Source organism: Bombina bombina, chromosome 1, assembly GCF_027579735.1.
Source record: "Bombina bombina isolate aBomBom1 chromosome 1, aBomBom1.pri, whole genome shotgun sequence".
Taxonomy (NCBI): domain Eukaryota; kingdom Metazoa; phylum Chordata; class Amphibia; order Anura; family Bombinatoridae; genus Bombina; species Bombina bombina.
Genome location: NC_069499.1, coordinates 1,350,903,767 through 1,350,921,571, shown reverse-complemented (window position 1 = coordinate 1,350,921,571; position 17,805 = coordinate 1,350,903,767). Strand labels below are relative to the sequence as shown.

Genomic DNA, 17,805 nt, shown 5'->3' with positions numbered 1-17,805 from the left:
GGCTTCTAAATCAACTTTACTTTCCATTTCTTTCCAGGGTAACAAATTATTTGGTTCTCAGTTGGATTCCATTATTTCAACTGTTACTGGTGGGAAAGGAACTTTTTTACCACAGGATAAAAAATCTAAAGGTAAAAACAGGGCTAATAATCGTTTTCGGTCCTTTCGTTTCAACAAAGAACAAAAGCCTGATCCTTCATCCTCAGGAGCAGTTTCAGTTTGGAGACCATCTCCAGTCTGGAATAAATCCAAGCCAGCTAGAAAGGCAAAGCCTGCTTCTAAGTCCACATGAAGGTGCGGCCCTCATTCCAGCTCAGCTGGTAGGGGGCAGGTTACGATTTTCAAGGAAATTTTGGATCAATTCTGTTCACAATCTTTGGATTCAGAGCATTGTTTCAGAAGGGTACAGAATTGGTTTCAAGTTGAGACCTCCTGCAAAGAGATTTTTTCTTTCCCGTGTCCCAGTAAATCCAGTAAAAGCTCAAGCATTTCTGAAATGTGTTTCAGATCTAGAGTTGACTGGAGTAATTATGCCAGTTCCAGTTCCGGAACAGGGGATGGGGTTTTATTCAAATCTCTTCATTGTACCAAAGAAGGAGAATTCTTTCAGACCAGTTCTGGATCTAAAAATATTGAATCATTATGTAAGGATACCAACATTCAAGATGGTAACTGTAAGGACTATCTTACCTTTTGTTCAGCAAGGGAATTATATGTCCACAATAGATTTACAGGATGCATATCTGCATATTCCGATTCATCCAGATCATTATCAGTTCCTGAGATTCTCGTTTCTGGACAAGCATTACCAGTTTGTGGCTCTGCCGTTTGGCATAGCTACAGCTCCAAGAATTTTTACAAAGGTTCTCGGTGCCCTGCTGTCTGTAATCAGAGAACAGGGTATTGTGGTATTTCCTTATTTGGACGATATCTTGGTACTTGCTCAGTCTTTACATTTAGCAGAATCTCATACGAATCGACTTGTGTTGTTTCTTCAAGATCATGGTTGGAGGATCAATTTACCAAAAAGTTCTTTGATTCCTCAGACAAGGGTAACCTTTCTGGGTTTCCAGATGGATTCAGTGTCCATGACTCTGTCTTTAACAGACAAGAGACGTCTAAAGTTGATTGCAGCTTGTCGAAACCTTCAGTCACAATCATTCCCTTCGGTAGCCTTATGCATGGAAATTCTAGGTCTTATGACTGCTGCATCGGACGCGATCCCCTTTGCTCGTTTTCACATGCGACCTCTTCAGCTCTGTATGCTGAAGCAATGGTGCAAGGATTACACGAAGATATCTCAATTAATATCTTTAAAACCGATTGTTCGACACTCTCTAACATGGTGGACAGATCACCATCGTTTAATTCAGGGGGCTTCTTTTGTGCTTCCGACTTGGACTGTAATTTCAACAGATGCAAGTCTCACAGGTTGGGGAGCTGTGTGGGGATCTCTGACGGCACAAGGAGTTTGGGAATCTCAGGAGGTGAGATTACCGATCAATATTTTGGAACTCCGTGCAATTTTCAGAGCTCTTCAGTTTTGGCCTCTTCTGAAGAGAGAATCGTTCATTTGTTTTCAGACAGACAATGTCACAACTGTGGCATACATCAATCATCAAGGAGGGACTCACAGTCCTCTGGCTATGAAAGAAGTATCTCGAATTTTGGTTTGGGCGGAATCCAGCTCCTGTCTAATCTCTGCGGTTCATATCCCAGGTGTAGACAATTGGGAAGCGGATTATCTCAGTCGCCAAACGTTGCATCCGGGCGAATGGTCTCTTCACCCAGAGGTATTTCTTCAGATTGTTCAAATGTGGGAACTTCCAGAAATAGATCTGATGGCGTCCCATCTAAACAAGAAACTTCCCAGGTATCTGTCCAGATCCCGGGATCCTCAGGCGGAGGCAGTGGATGCATTATCACTTCCTTGGAAGTATCATCCTGCCTATATCTTTCCGCCTCTAGTTCTTCTTCCAAGAGTAATCTCCAAGATTCTGAAGGAATGCTCGTTTGTTCTGCTGGTAGCTCCGGCATGGCCTCACAGGTTTTGGTATGCGGATCTTGTCCGGATGGCCTCTTGCCAACCGTGGACTCTTCCGTTAAGACCAGACCTTCTGTCACAAGGTCCTTTTTTCCATCAGGATCTGAAATCCTTAAATTTAAAGGTATGGAGATTGAACGCTTGATTCTTGGTCAAAGAGGTTTCTCTGACTCTGTGATTAATACTATGTTACAGGCTCGTAAATATGTATCTCGAGAGATATATTATAGAGTCTGGAAGACTTATATTTCTTGGTGTCTTTCTCATCATTTTTCCTGGCATTCTTTTAGAATACCGAGAATTTTACAGTTTCTTCAGGATGGTTTAGATAAGGGTTTGTCCGCAAGTTCTTTGAAAGGACGAATCTCTGCTCTTTCTGTTCTTTTTCACAGAAAGATTGCTATTCTTCCTGATATTCATTGTTTTGTACAAGCTTTGGTTCGTATAAAACCTGTCATTAAGTCAATTTCTCCTCCTTGGAGTTTGAATTTGGTTCTGGGAGCTCTTCAAGCTCCTCTGTTTGAACCTATGCATTCATTGGACATTAAATTACTTTCTTGGAAAGTTTTGTTCCTTTTGGCCATCTCTTCTGCCAGAAGAGTTTCTGAATTATCTGCTCTTTCTTGTGAGTCTCCTTTTCTGATTTTTCATCAGGATAAGGCGGTGTTGCGAACTTCTTTTGAATTTTTACCTAAAGTTGTGAATTCCAACAACATTAGTAGAGAAATTGTGGTTCCTTCATTATGTCCTAATCCTAAGAATTCTAAGGAGAAATCGTTGCATTCTTTGGATGTTGTTAGAGCTTTGAAATATTATGTTGAAGCTACGAAATCTTTTCGTAAGACTTCTAGTCTATTTGTTATCTTTTCCGGTTCTAGAAAAGGCCAGAAAGCTTCTGCCATTTCTTTGGCATCTTGGTTGAAATCTTTAATTCATCTTGCCTATGTTGAGTCGGGTAAAACTCCGCCTCAGAGAATTACAGCTCATTCTACTAGGTCAGTTTCTACTTCCTGGGCGTTTAGGAATGAAGCTTCGGTTGACCAGATCTGCAAAGCAGCAACTTGGTCCTCTTTGCATACTTTTACTAAATTCTACCATTTTTATGTATTTTCTTCTTCTGAAGCAGTTTTTGGTAGAAAAGTACTTCAGGCAGCGGTTTCAGTTTGAATCTTCTGCTTATGTTTTTTGTTAAACTTTATTTTGGGTGTGGATTATTTTCAGCAGGAATTGGCTGTCTTTATTTTATCCCTCCCTCTCTAGTGACTCTTGTGTGGAAAGATCCACATCTTGGGTAGTCATTATCCCATACGTCACTAGCTCATGGACTCTTGCTAATTACATGAAAGAAAACATAATTTATGTAAGAACTTACCTGATAAATTCATTTCTTTCATATTAGCAAGAGTCCATGAGGCCCGCCCTTTTTTGTGGTGGTTATCATTTTGTATTAAGCACAATTATTCCAATTCCTTATTTTATATGCTTTCGCACTTTTTTATCACCCCACTTCTTGGCTATTCGTTAAACTGAATTGTGGGTGTGGTGAGGGGTGTATTTATAGGCATTTTGAGGTTTGGGAAACTTTGCCCCTCCTGGTAGGAATGTATATCCCATACGTCACTAGCTCATGGACTCTTGCTAATATGAAAGAAATGAATTTATCAGGTAAGTTCTTACATAAATTATGTTTTTTCATGTTTGTATAGGTTGCCTTGTCTAGCAACTCTTCTGCTCTGTAAACCTATACAAACATGAAAAATCCTGCTCTACATTACAGCTGCTGGGTGGAAGGCTCAACTCAAAATTGTTTGTCCAAATTACAATAAATTACTTGTTATTAGCAAAGACGGAACAAGACATAAGGAGATTGTACCACAAATCACTCACAGTCAGAATGTTATTTATTTTTCCTTCTCTCACGTACTCATCTTCACCGTGGTATCACATCAGGCAGACAGTCACTTACCCACTACTGATTCTGAGGCTGAGCACGGCATCACCTGACCCCACAAAACAAACAGGGCACTGCAATCATCAATGAGCAGACCACTGACTGGACACCTCCCTCGGACCTTCCCCAACGAAAAATCGGGCGGTAACGGCCTGGCGCTGTGTATTTTAATAATAAAAAAAAGTTGCAGCTGCTGTCAGAGTTACTCTCATACAGGCAGCCGGCAAGCACCCATCTCTGTAGTGCGCCTGTAGGCACATGCCTAATGGGAAATCCGGCCATGCATAGCTGTGTGAGGCCAACCATTTAGGCATTTAATTACTGAAAATAAACTACACAGACCATATGTCATATACAGACACACTGTGTGTTTAGAATAGAATTGTACAGTGGTAACTTGTTTTATTCTCTTGGCAGGAAGGATTTGAAGCTTTGGACCCCTTTGTGCCTATCCTTGTGAATAACTACACAGAAAAAGAGTTTGAGAGCTGTTACCACTATTACCGAGAGAGAAAATGGATCCAGCATGAAAAAGGTGAGATTTTGGAGTTAAGCCATCTCCAACATGCCTGCCACCCCTTACACCTATAAAAGTACTTTAAATTTGGGTACTTATTAAGACCAATTGGAGATTTAAAAAAGAGGAAATTTTAAGTAAGTTTAGGATTTGATTTATGAGAAAATTAATTTTGCAGAAGGGAGAACACTGTTTCCTTATTACAGGCCTTGTACAGATCTAACAGTACTAGAAGTTTTATGTTTTTAGTTTCTCTCCTTAAATAATTGTCCATGTTATAAATTCTCATCTATTCTTCTGTTCACAGATAGCAACTGCTGTATTCACAAACATACTCTAATAATGCATTTTTTTGTCCTTTTGTTATGCTTAAAGTGATGGTAAACTTTACACATTTTAAAATTAGATCCACAATCTAAGCTATATTTTAGAGGGACTTCAATTGATCACTTCTAATCAAGAGGTGCTGTAACTTACTTTTTAATCTAGCCTTGCCATTCTAACCCCCCGTGCTCCGGCCGGCCGCCCACTTAAAAACTTTTTTTTTTTTTTGTGAGCCAAGGGCTTGATTTGTTCTCCAATTGGAGCTCTATCTACAAAACAAAGAGCTGGACAGCTAGAGCGCCGAGAACAGTTCAAACAGCTCACAAAAGGAAAAAAAAGAGAGTTTTGAAGTGGGTATTAGAATAGCACAGCTAGATTTAAAAAGTTACAGTGCTGAGTGTATTTTCATTAGTGATCAATTAAAGTCCTTCTAAAATATCGCTTAGATTCCAGACTTGATTTAAAACATGTAATTTTACCATCACTTTAAGTTGAAGCGTTTATTAGATGCTTTGTAGTTTGCAACATAAGTTGAATTCTATATATCACTCAGAATAGCAAAAGGTTACAATTTGGGTCACAAACCAGTATTACATTTATTTTACTTTTGCATGCTTGGCATCAACTAACCTTTCCAATATATATATATTTCCCTTTTTTTATTTAAATTTCCACTTGGCTTCAAGTTTCTTACTCATAGTCTTTAGATATAATACAGCTGATCAAAGCCCATTACTGAGTGCTCTTTTTAGTACCTGTTGAGCAGGCTTTTTAGTTTCCATAGATTCCCCCTTCTCTACCAGAATACTGCCCTCACTACCTGTAGACTTGCAGGCTTTGCCTCTCTCATGCTTGTGAACCATTCTCTCATAAAGATGGCGTCAGCTGAGCTGAGCCACATTTGGAGGGCTATTCTCTCTACTCACCTTAATACATATTCTCTACTGATCTACTGTGTGTAATAATGTTCCTAATGTAATCCCATTCTTGTTCTATTGTTTTTCTTTAGCTCTTACAGAGGAAGGGAAGATGGAGCTACTTTTCCTCAGCAATTCAAACCCTAAGGAATTTGAGAAGCTATGTGCCTTCCTTTGATTTGTTTTAGATTCGCTCACTCTTCAAATTCACATTGACTGAGAATATGGTCATATCCAGGAATGTATTCAGCAACTTCTGCTATGATTCTTGTAGATAAACACCCAAACAAGGATTGATGGGTTATCCAGAGTCCCTGATTGCTCTGTACAACTTTAATGAAATGTATATAAAGGCAACAGTTTGCTGTCACCCTGATTATAATACGTCATGGTGTGTATTGGATTGCCCCTATCCCAAGTCACTAAGACCGGTGTGCAGAGATGTTTATTGAATTCAGTAAAATGACCAGTGAGTGACTGATGCAAATGATTATATATATATATATATATATATATATATATATATATTTATATATATATACACACACAATTTATGATTTTTCTTTTTCCTTTATATATTTTTTGTATTAAATATTATTTGACAAATAGTTGTTATTTTTAAGTTTGCATGTTGGTAGTATGGTATCAATGAGGTGACACTGGGAAGAGGTAACATGCTAAACAATGTAGGGACACTAAAGCTGTGTGGAGATGCAGCTATTCAGTAAAGTGACGTAGGGTTAGATGCATTATATAAATACACTGGGTAGGCACATTATATTAATATAGTATTCAAAAACGAAAAAACGGAGCTCAGGAAAAATATATATATATTTGAATCAGCATTTATTACATAAAAGCAGCATATAGATAAAATACTTGCAAGTACAGACTGGGTGGCATTATATTAGTACTGTTACACTGAACAGGGACTATTATTAAGTCAGTGGAAGCAACATAATAAAGGATTAGTATAATATATATGAACATAGAGCACTGTGATAAATTGACGAGGGTTGCAGGGAACATGATGTAAGTTCAGTTATACTTAGCATGGCAGGGACATAATTCCAGTACTTGAATGGACCGTTATGATATAAATGCAGTGGAAATATGATGGTGGTTCCATATGAATAAACTGAAAACAAAAACAGATGGCTCTACATACATTATAACAAAAAGTACAACATTGTTTTTATAAACGGTAATAAATTATAAAACAGTAGACTTCTTATAGCAGCACTGTATGTGCAAAAGCTGTACATCAGCTTCATTCAGGAACTCGGTAAGCAAATGTCCACTTTTATACCACAGATCTTTACTAGATCGGTCTCCCCACATGCAGTAAAATACCGTTCTAAACACAACAACAGAAGTTCAAGAGAACCAGGAACTCTGGAAAAAGATTACGTACAAGGAAAGACCTAACCTATAAAAAGTTATAACTCTAATTAAATATTTTCTGTTAAAGAAAAACTTTCATCGACACTTAAATTAGCACCAGTAATAAGTTCTAGGCCTTTAAATTGTTTAAAATTAGAAGCATTTTTTTTTTACGATGCATAAAAAGTGGTAATATATAAAGTGATCCAGGAACATTCTGTACAGCTAATTAAAGGGACAGTCTACTCCAGAATTGTTAGTGTTTAAAAAAATAAGATAATCCCTTTATTACCGATTCCCCAGCTTTGCATAACCAATACAGTTATATTAATACACTTTTCTCCTGTTAAGTGTAGTCAGTCCACGGGTCATCCATTACTTATGGGATTATATCTCCTCCCTAACAGGAAGTGCAAGAGGATCACCCAAGCAGAGCTGCTATATAGCTCCTCCCCTCTACGTCATACCCTGTCATTCTCTTGCACCTAACTAATAGATAGGACGTGTGAGAGGACTGTGGTTGTTAAACTTAGTTTTTATTTCTTCAATCAAAAGTTTGTTATTTTAAACAGCACCGGAGTGTGTTGTTTTTTCTCAGGCAGCATTAGAAGAAGAATCTACCTGAGTTTGTGTATGATCTTAGCGGTCGTAACTAAGATCCACTTGCTGTTCTCGGCCATTCTGAGGAGTGAGGTAACTTCAGAACAGGGGACAGCAGGCAGGGTTCACCTGCAAGGAGGTATGTTGCAGTATATTATTTTCTAAGGAATGGAATTGACTGAGAAAATACTGCTAATACCGATGTAATGTAAGTGCAGCCTTAAATGCAGTAGTAGCGACTGGTATCAGGCTGATATGTATGTATGTTTACACTGAGGTATTTCTGGGGAATGGAACTTCACTAAGAAAATACTGTATACATTTAAGTTATATTTGAGCCTCCACTGCAGTGAAAGCGACTAGCAGCAGGCTTATTAATAACATTTCATAATTTTATTTTTAAAACGTTTACTGGCATGTTAATCGTTTTTTATGAGGTACTTGGTGATAAAACTTTATGGGCATGATTTTTACCACATGGCTGTCGTTTATTTCTGAATAAAATCAGTTTACTGAGCTTCCCCACTGTTGTATTATGAGTGGGAGGGGCCTATTTCTTTCATGTAATTAGCAAGAGTCCATGAGCTAGTGACGTATGGGATATACATTCCTACCAGGAGGGGCAAAGTTTCCCAAACCTCAAAATGCCTATAAATACACCCCTCACCACACCCACAATTCAGTTTTTACAAACTTTGCCTCCGATGGAGGTGGTGAAGTAAGTTTGTGCTAGATTCTACGTTGATATGCGCTCCGCAGCAAGTTGGAGCCCGGTTTTCCTCTCAGCGTGCAGTGAATGTCAGAGGGATGTGAGGAGAGTATTGCCTATTTGAATGCAGTGATCTCCTTCTACGTGGTCTATTTCATAGGTTCTCTGTTATCGGTCGTAGAGATTCATCTCTTACCTCCCTTTTCAGATCGACGATATACTCTTATATATACCATTACCTCTGCTGATTCTCGTTTCAGTACTGGTTTGGCTTTCTACAAACATGTAGATGAGTGTCCTGGGGTAAGTAAATCTTATTTTCTGTGACACTCTAAGCTATGGTTGGGCACTTTGTTTTTAAAGTTCTAAATATATGTATTCAAACATTTATTTGCCTTGACTCAGAATGTTCAACATTCCTTATTTTTCAGACAGTCAGTTTCATATTTGGGATAATGCATTTGAATTAATCATTTTTTCTTACCTTCAAAAATTTGACTCTTTTTCCCTGTGGGCTGTTAGGCTCGCGGGGGCTGAAAATGCTTCATTTTATTGCGTCATTCTTGGCGCGGACTTTTTTGGCGCAAAAAATCTTTTCCGTTTCCGGCGTCATACGTGTCGCCGGAAGTTGCGTCATTTTTTGACGTTATTTTGTGCCAAAAATGTCGGCGTTCCGGATGTGGCGTCATTTTTGGCGCCAAAAGCATTTAGGCGCCAAATAATGTGGGCGTCTTATTTGGCGCTAAAAAATATGGGCGTCGCTTTTGTCTCCACATTATTTCAGTCTCATTTTTCATTGCTTCTGGTTGCTAGAAGCTTGTTCTTTGGCATTTTTTCCCATTCCTGAAACTGTCATTTAAGGAATTTGATCAATTTTGCTTTATATGTTGTTTTTTCTCTTACATATTGCAAGATGTCTCACGTTGCATCTGAGTCAGAAGATACTACAGGAAAATCGCTGTCTAGTGCTGGATCTACCAAAGCTAAGTGTATCTGCTGTAAACTTTTGGTAGCTATTCCTCCGGCTGTTGTTTGTATTAATTGTCATGACAAACTTGTTAATGCAGATAATATTTCCTTTAGTACAGTACCATTGTCTGTTGCAGTTCCTTCAACATCTAAGGTGCAGAATGTTCCTGATAACATAAGAGATTTTGTTTCTGAATCCATAAAGAAGGCTATGTCTGTTATTTCTCCTTCTAGTAAACGTAAAAAATCTTTTAAAACTTCTCTCCCTACAGATTAATTTTTAAATGAACATCATCATTCTGATTCTGATGACTCTTCTGGTTCAGAGGATTCTGTCTCAGAGATTGATGCTGATAAATCTTCATATTTATTTAAAATGGAATTTATTCGTTCTTTACTTAAAGAAGTACTAATTGCTTTAGAAATAGAGGATTCTGGTCCTCTTGATACTAATTCTAAACGTTTGGATAAGGTATTTAAATCTCCTGTGGTTATTCCAGAAGTTTTTCCTGTTCCTAATGCTATTCCTGCAGTAATTTCCAAAGAATGGGATAAATTGGGTAATTCATTTACTCCTTCTAAACGTTTTAAGCAATTATATCCTGTGCCGTCTGACAGATTAGAATTTTGGGACAAAATCCCTAAAGTTGTGAATTCCAACAACATTAGTAGAGAAATTGTGGTTCCTTCATTATGTCCTAATCCTAAGAATTCTAAGGAGAAATCATTGCATTCTTTGGATGTTGTTAGAGCTTTGAAATATTATGTTGAAGCTACTAAATCTTTCCGAAAGACTTCTAGTCTATTTGTTATCTTTTCCGGTTCTAGAAAAGGCCAGAAAGCTTCTGCCATTTCTTTGGCATCTTGGTTGAAATCTTTAATTCATCTTGCCTATGTTGAGTCGGGTAAAACTCCGCCTCAGAGGATTACAGCTCATTCTACCAGGTCAGTTTCTACTTCCTGGGCGTTTAGGAATGAAGCTTCGGTTGATCAGATTTGCAAAGCAGCAACTTGGTCCTCTTTGCATACTTTTACTAAATTCTACCATTTTGATGTATTTTCTTCTTCTTAAGCAGTTTTTGGTAGAAAAGTACTTCAGGCAGCGGTTTCAGTCTGAATCTTCTGCTTATGTTTTTCATTAAACTTTATTTTGGGTGTGGATTATTTTCAGCAGGAATTGGCTGTCTTTATTTTATCCCTCCCTCTCTAGTGACTCTTGTGTGGAAAGATCCACATCTTGGGTAATCATTATCCCATACGTCACTAGCTCATGGACTCTTGCTAATTACATGAAAGAAAACATAATTTATGTAAGAACTTACCTGATAAATTCATTTCTTTCATATTAGTAAGAGTCCATGAGGCCCGCCCTTTTTTTGTGGTGGTTATGATTTTTGTATAAAGCACAATTGTTCCAATTCCTTATTTTATATGCTTTCGCACTTTATCACCCCACTTCTTGGCTATTCGTTAAACTGAATTGTGGGTGTGGTGAGGGGTGTATTTATAGGCATTTTGAGGTTTGGGAAACTTTGCCCCTCCTGGTAGGAATGTATATCCCATACGTCACTAGCTCATGGACTCTTGCTAATATGAAAGAAATGAATTTATCAGGTAAGTTCTTACATAAATTATGTTTTTAGCGCTTTATTGCGCAGTAAAAATTCAGTCACAGTCTTCCTATTTCTTCCTCCATGATCCAGGACGTCTCTACAGAGCCCAGGGGTCTCCAAAACTAGTTTTGAGGGAGGTAATCACTCACAGCAGACCTGTGAGAGTGTGTTTTGACTGTGATAAAAACGTTTATATTAAATTGTTATCCGTTTTGGGTACTAAGGGGTTAATCATCCATTTGCTGGTGGGTGCAATCCTTTGCTAACTTAATGCATTTACTGTGAAAATTTGGTTGCTATAACTAATTTGGTTCATTGTTATTTCAACTGTGACAGTTTTTTGTGCTTCTTAAAGGCACAGTAACGTTTTTTTATATTGCTTGTAAATTTATTTGAAAAGTATTTTCCAAGCTTGCTAGTCTCATTGCTAGTTTGTTTAAACATGTCTGACACAGATGAATCTCTTTGTTCAATATGTTTAAAGGCCAATGTGGAGCCCAATAGAAATTTGTGTACTAATTGCATTGATGCTACTTTAAATAAAAGCCAATCTGTACATGTAAAGAAAATTTCACCAGACAACGAGGGGGAAGTTATGCCGACTAACTCTCCTCACGTGTCAGTACCTTCGCCTCCCGCTCAGGAGGTGCGTGATATTGTGGCGCCAAGTACATCAGGGCGGCCCTTACAAATCACTTTGCAAGACATGGCTAATGTTATGACTGAAGTACTATCTAAATTGCCAGAATTTAGGGGTAAACGCGATCACTCTGGGGTAAGAACAGAGTGCGCTGATAATAATAGAGCCATGTCTGATACTGCGTCACAATTTGCAGAACATGAGGACGGAGAGCTTCATTCTGTGGGTGACGGATCTGATCCAAGTAAACTGGACTCAGACATTTCAAATTTTAAATTTAAGCTTGAGAACCTCCGTGTATTACTAGGGGAGGTATTAGCGGCTCTGAATGATTGTAACACGGTTGCAATTCCAGAGAAATTATGTAGGCTGGATAGATACTATGCGGTACCGGTGTGTACTGACGTTTTTCCTATACCTAAGAGGCTTACAGAAATTATTAACAAGGAGTGGGATAGACCCGGTGTGCCTTTCTCACCCCCTCCTATATTTAGAAAAATGTTTCCAATAGACGCCACCACACGGGACTTATGGCAGACGGTCCCTAAGGTGGAGGGAGCAGTTTCTACTCTGGCTAAGCGCACCACTATCCTGGTGGAGGATAGCTGTGCTTTTTCAGATCCAATGGATAAAAAGTTAGAGGGTTACCTTAAGAAAATGTTTGTTCAACAAGGTTTTATATTACAACCCCTTGCATGCATTGCGCCTGTCACGGCTGCAGCGGCATTCTGGTTTGAGTCTCTGGAAGAGACCATTAGCTCAGCTCCATTGGATGAGATTATAGACAAGCTTAAAGTCCTTAAGCTAGCTAATTCATTTATTTCTGATGCCGTAGTACACTTAACTAAGCTTATGGCTAAGAACTCCGGATTCGCCATTCAAGCGCATAGAGCGCTGTGGCTTAAATCCTGGTCAGCCGATGTGACTTCTAAATCTAAATTGCTTAACATACCTTTCAAAGGGCAGACATTATTCGGGCCCGGTTTGAAAGAAATTATCGCTGACATTACTGGAGGTAGGGGCCATGCCCTGCCTCAAGACAGGGCCAAACCAAAGGCTAAACAGTCTAATTTTCGTGCCTTTCGTAACTTCAAGGCAGGAGCAGCATCAACTTCCTCCGCTCCAAGACAGGAAGGAACTGTTGCTCGCTACAGACAGGGCTGGAAACCTAACCAGTCCTGGAACAAGGGCAAGCAGGCCAGAAAGCCTGCTGCTGCCCCTAAGACAGCATGAAGTGAGGGCCCCCGATCCGGAAACGGATCTAGTGGGGGGCAGACTTTCTCTCTTCGCCCAGGCTTGGGCAAGAGATGTCCAGGATCCCTGGGCGTTAGAGATCATATCTCAGGGATATCTTCTGGACTTCAAAGCTTCTCCTCCAAAAGGGAGATTTCATCTTTCAAGGTTGTCAGCAAACCAGATAAAGAAAGAGGCATTTCTACGCTGTGTACAAGACCTTTTACTAATGGGAGTGATCCACCCAGTTCCGCGGTCGGAACACGGACAAGGGTTTTACTCAAATCTGTTTGTGGTTCCCAAAAAAGAGGGAACCTTCAGACCAATCTTGGACTTAAAGATCCTAAACAAATTCCTAAGAGTTCCATCGTTCAAAATGGAAACTATTCGGACCATCTTACCTATGATCCAAAAGGGTCAGTACATGACCACAGTGGATTTAAAGGATGCCTACCTTCACATACCGATTCACAAGGATCATTACCGGTATCTAAGGTTTGCCTTCCTAAACAGGCATTACCAGTTTGTAGCTCTTCCCTTCGGGTTAGCTACAGCTCCAAGAATCTTTACAAAGGTTCTGGGCTCTCTTCTGGCGGTACTAAGACCGCGAGGAATAGCGGTAGCTCCGTACCTAGACGACATTCTGATACAAGCGTCAAGTTTCCAAACTGCCAAGTCTCATACAGAGTTAGTTCTGGCATTTCTAAGGTCGCATGGGTGGAAGGTGAACATAGAAAAGAGTTCTCTATTGCCACTCACAAGAGTTCCCTTCTTGGGGACTCTTATAGATTCTGTAGAAATGAAAATTTATCTGACAGAGGACAGGTTATCAAAACTTCTAAATGCTTGCCGTGTCCTTCATTCCATTCAACACCCGTCAGTGGCTCAATGCATGGAGGTAATCGGCTTAATGGTAGCGGCAATGGACATAGTACCTTTTGCACGCCTGCATCTCAGACCGCTGCAATTGTGCATGCTAAGTCAGTGGAATGGGGATTACTCAGATTTGTCCCCTATGCTAAATCTGGATCAAGAGACCAGAGATTCTCTTCTATGGTGGCTTTCTCGGCCACATCTGTCCAGGGGGATGCCCTTCAGCAGGCCAGATTGGACGATTGTAACAACAGACGCCAGCCTGCTAGGTTGGGGCGCTGTCTGGAATTCCCTGAAGGCTCAGGGATCATGGACTCAGGAGGAGAGACTCCTTCCAATAAACATTCTGGAATTAAGAGCAGTTTTCAATGCCCTTCTGGCTTGGCCTCAGTTAGCAACTCTGAGGTTCATCAGGTTTCAGTCGGACAACATCACGACTGTGGCTTACATCAACCATCAGGGAGGGACAAGGAGTTCCCTAGCGATGATGGAAGTCTCAAAGATAATTCGCTGGGCAGAGTCTCACTCTTGCCACCTGTCAGCGATCCACATCCCAGGCGTGGAGAACTGGGAGGCGGATTTCTTAAGTCGCCAGACTTTTCATCCGGGGGAGTGGGAACTTCATCCGGAGGTGTTTGCCCAACTGCTTCAGCATTGGGGCAAACCAGATCTGGATCTCATGGCGTCTCACCAGAACGCCAAGCTTCCTTGTTACGGATCCAGGTCCAGGGACCCGGGAGCGGTACTGATAGATGCTCTGACAGCACCTTGGGTCTTCAACATGGCTTATGTGTTTCCACCTTTCCCGATGCTTCCTCGATTGATTGCCAGGATCAAACAGGAGAGAGCATCGATAATTCTAATAGCGCCTGCGTGGCCACGCAGGACCTGGTATGCAGATCTAGTGGACATGTCGTCCTGTCCACCTTGGTCTCTGCCTCTGAGACAGGACCTTCTGATTCAGGGTCCTTTCAAACATCCAAATCTAATTTCTCGGAGGCTGACTGCATGGAGATTGAACGCTTGATTCTATCAAAGCGGGGATTCTCGGAGTCAGTGATTGATACATTAATACAGGCTAGGAAACCTGTTACCAGGAAAATTTACCATAAAATATGGCGTAAATACTTACATTGGTGCGAATCCAAGTGTTACTCATGGAGTAAGGTTAGGATTCCTAGGATATTGTCTTTTCTACAAGAAGGTTCAGAAAAGGGTTTATCTGCTAGTTCGTTAAAGGGACAGATCTCAGCTCTGTCTATCCTTTTACACAAACGTCTGTCAGAAGTTCCAGACGTTCAGGCTTTTTGTCAGGCTTTGGCTAGGATTAAGCCTGTGTTTAAGACTGTTGCTCCGCCGTGGAGCTTAAACTTATTTCTTAACGTTCTGCAAGGTGTTCCGTTTGAACCCCTTCATTCCATTGATATCAAGCTGTTATCTTGGAAAGTTCTGTTTTTAATGGCTATTTCCTCGGCTCGAAGAGTCTCTGAGTTATCGGCCTTACATTGTGATTCTCCTTATCTGATTTTTCATTCAGACAAGGTAGTTCTGCGTACTAAACCTGGGTTCTTACCTAAGGTAGTCACTAACAGGAATATCAATCAAGAGATTGTTGTTCCATCATTGTGCCCTAACCCTTCTTCCAAGAAGGAACGACTTCTGCACAATATAGACGTCGTCCGTGCCCTGAAATTTTATTTGCAGGCAACCAAGGATTTTCGTCAAACTTCTTCCCTGTTTGTCGTTTATTCTGGACAAAGGAGAGGTCAAAAAGCTTCGGCTACCTCTCTCTCTTTTTGGCTTCGTAGCATAATACGTTTAGCATATGAGACTGCTGGACAGCAGCCTCCTGAAAGGATTAAAGCTCATTCTACTAGAGCTGTGGCTTCCACTTGGGCCTTTAAGAATGAGGCCTCTGTTGAACAGATTTGCAAGGCTGCAACTTGGTCTTCACTTCATACTTTTTCAAAATTTTACAAATTTGACACTTTTGCTTCTTCGGAGGCTGTTTTTGGGAGAAAGGTTCTACAGGCAGTGGTTCCTTCCATGTAAAGATCCTGCCTTTCCCTCCCGTCATCCGTGTACTTTTAGCTTTGGTATTGGTATCCCATAAGTAATGGATGACCCGTGGACTGACTACACTTAACAGGAGAAAACATAATTTATGCTTACCTGATAAATTCCTTTCTCCTGTAGTGTAGTCAGTCCACGGCCCGCCCTGTTGTTTACGGCAGGTCTAAAAAATTTTATCTTAAAACTCCAGTCACCACTGCACCCTATAGTTTCTCCTTTCTCGTTTGGTTTCGGTCGAATGACTGGGTATGACGTAGAGGGGAGGAGCTATATAGCAGCTCTGCTTGGGTGATCCTCTTGCACTTCCTGTTAGGGAGGAGATATAATCCCATAAGTAATGGATGACCCGTGGACTGACTACACTACAGGAGAAAGGAATTTATCAGGTAAGCATAAATTATGTTTTTACCTCTGTGATTACCTTGTATCTAAGCCTCTGCAGACTTCCCCCTTATTTCAGTTATTTTTACAGATTTGCATTTTAGCCAGTCAGTGCTGACGCATAAATAACTCCAGGAGAGTGAGCACAATATTATCTATATGACAAACATGAACTAGCACTGTCTAGCTGTAAAAAACTGTCAAAATGCACTGAGATAAGAAGTGGCCTTCAAGGGCTTCGGAATTAGCATATGAGTCTGTGTCGACCAGGGTTATCCAACCCTGCGCCAGTCACTTGTTTGGCACAGAAAGGGTTATCAGACCCCTTCTACTGTCACTAATATGTCACAATCTAGCCACACCAGGCAAGCTTGTGAATTAGTTCAGTGAGTGCAAGGGTTAACAACACTCTTTAGTCTGTACGTAAAAGAAATGCCCAAAACTCCCCTTTAATGCCACCCACACTAAACTAACTATGCTGCCACCACTTATGATTTATTAAAGGGAAAATCCTAAGGAAAAACTAAGACTTGCACATTAATTCTAAGAATACAATTAAGCAGAAAATAACCTAAAATATACAGTTCTAATACTCCAGTCTCTTTTAGTAACGTGGTTCAATTATTAGACAAAGGCCAAAGCTTAATAAATGAATTATTTATTATGCCAAAAATTATTATGCACAATGCATTATTTATAAAAAGTTGTTACAAATAAAATTACACACAAGCAAACAGTTTTTCAAAATAAAAAGAAGAAAATAGAAACCTCATACTGTACTAGTGTTTGGAATCTGTGCGCCAGGGAGATGGCATGAAGCAATGGGTCCTTAAGGGACACTCAGGTTAAATTAAATTTACATAATTCAGATATACATGTAATTTTAAACAACTTTCCAATTTACTTCCATTAAAAACAATGTGCACAGTCTTTTATATTTACACGTTTTGAGTCACCAGATCCTACTGAGCATGTGCAAGAATTCAGACTATACGTATATGCATTTGTGATTGGCTGATTGCTATCACATGGTACAAGGGGAGTGGAAATATACATAACTTTGAAATTTGTTATAAAAAAAATCTACTTCTCATTTGAAGTTCAGACTAAGTGCTATTGCATTGTCTTGTTATCTTGCATTTGTTGATTATGCAAATCTAATGTGTTGACTGGTCCTTTACTCTATAGAACAGCTTCCCTTGTAAGAATGACAACTTTACATGTTAAAACACAAAAACTTTATACAATTTTCAGGAGATCAGTTTGCTTGCCCAACCCTCTTTGCAGGGGCTGAGAAGCCCTCTATCTTTTACGACCGCCAATAAACTAAGTTTTGGCCTGAAATTATAGAACACATCATAATTTCTGCTAGATGCATCCATTTTCATATAAGCAGAAAGGCAATATCTTAGTTGCATCGTGATAATCAATTTGATACCAAATATGACATGGTTGTCATATTTACCTTCATCTAATGTCATAACATGTTTTAAACACATATCTACCTTCTACCCATGTCCCTTATTGACCTTATCAGTTTCTGTGAAGAGGCACTGTGCTGTGTCTCTAAAACCAACA

General features: G+C 39.8%; 1 protein-coding gene across 3 annotated transcripts in view; it reads left to right on the top strand.

Annotated features, from left to right (window-relative positions):
* Positions 1 to 6,740, top strand: part of DAP3 (death associated protein 3) — a 36,683-nt gene extending 29,943 nt beyond the window's left edge. For all 3 annotated transcript variants that reach the window (XM_053703192.1, XM_053703185.1, XM_053703201.1), the window contains exons 12-13: positions 4,413 to 4,530; positions 5,846 to 6,740. In XM_053703192.1, coding sequence (XP_053559167.1) covers positions 4,413 to 4,530; positions 5,846 to 5,931 — 204 coding nt within the window. In that variant the 3' untranslated portion in view covers positions 5,932 to 6,740. The remainder of the gene's footprint in view (positions 1 to 4,412; positions 4,531 to 5,845) is intronic.
* The last annotated feature ends 11,065 nt before the right edge of the window (positions 6,741 to 17,805 follow it).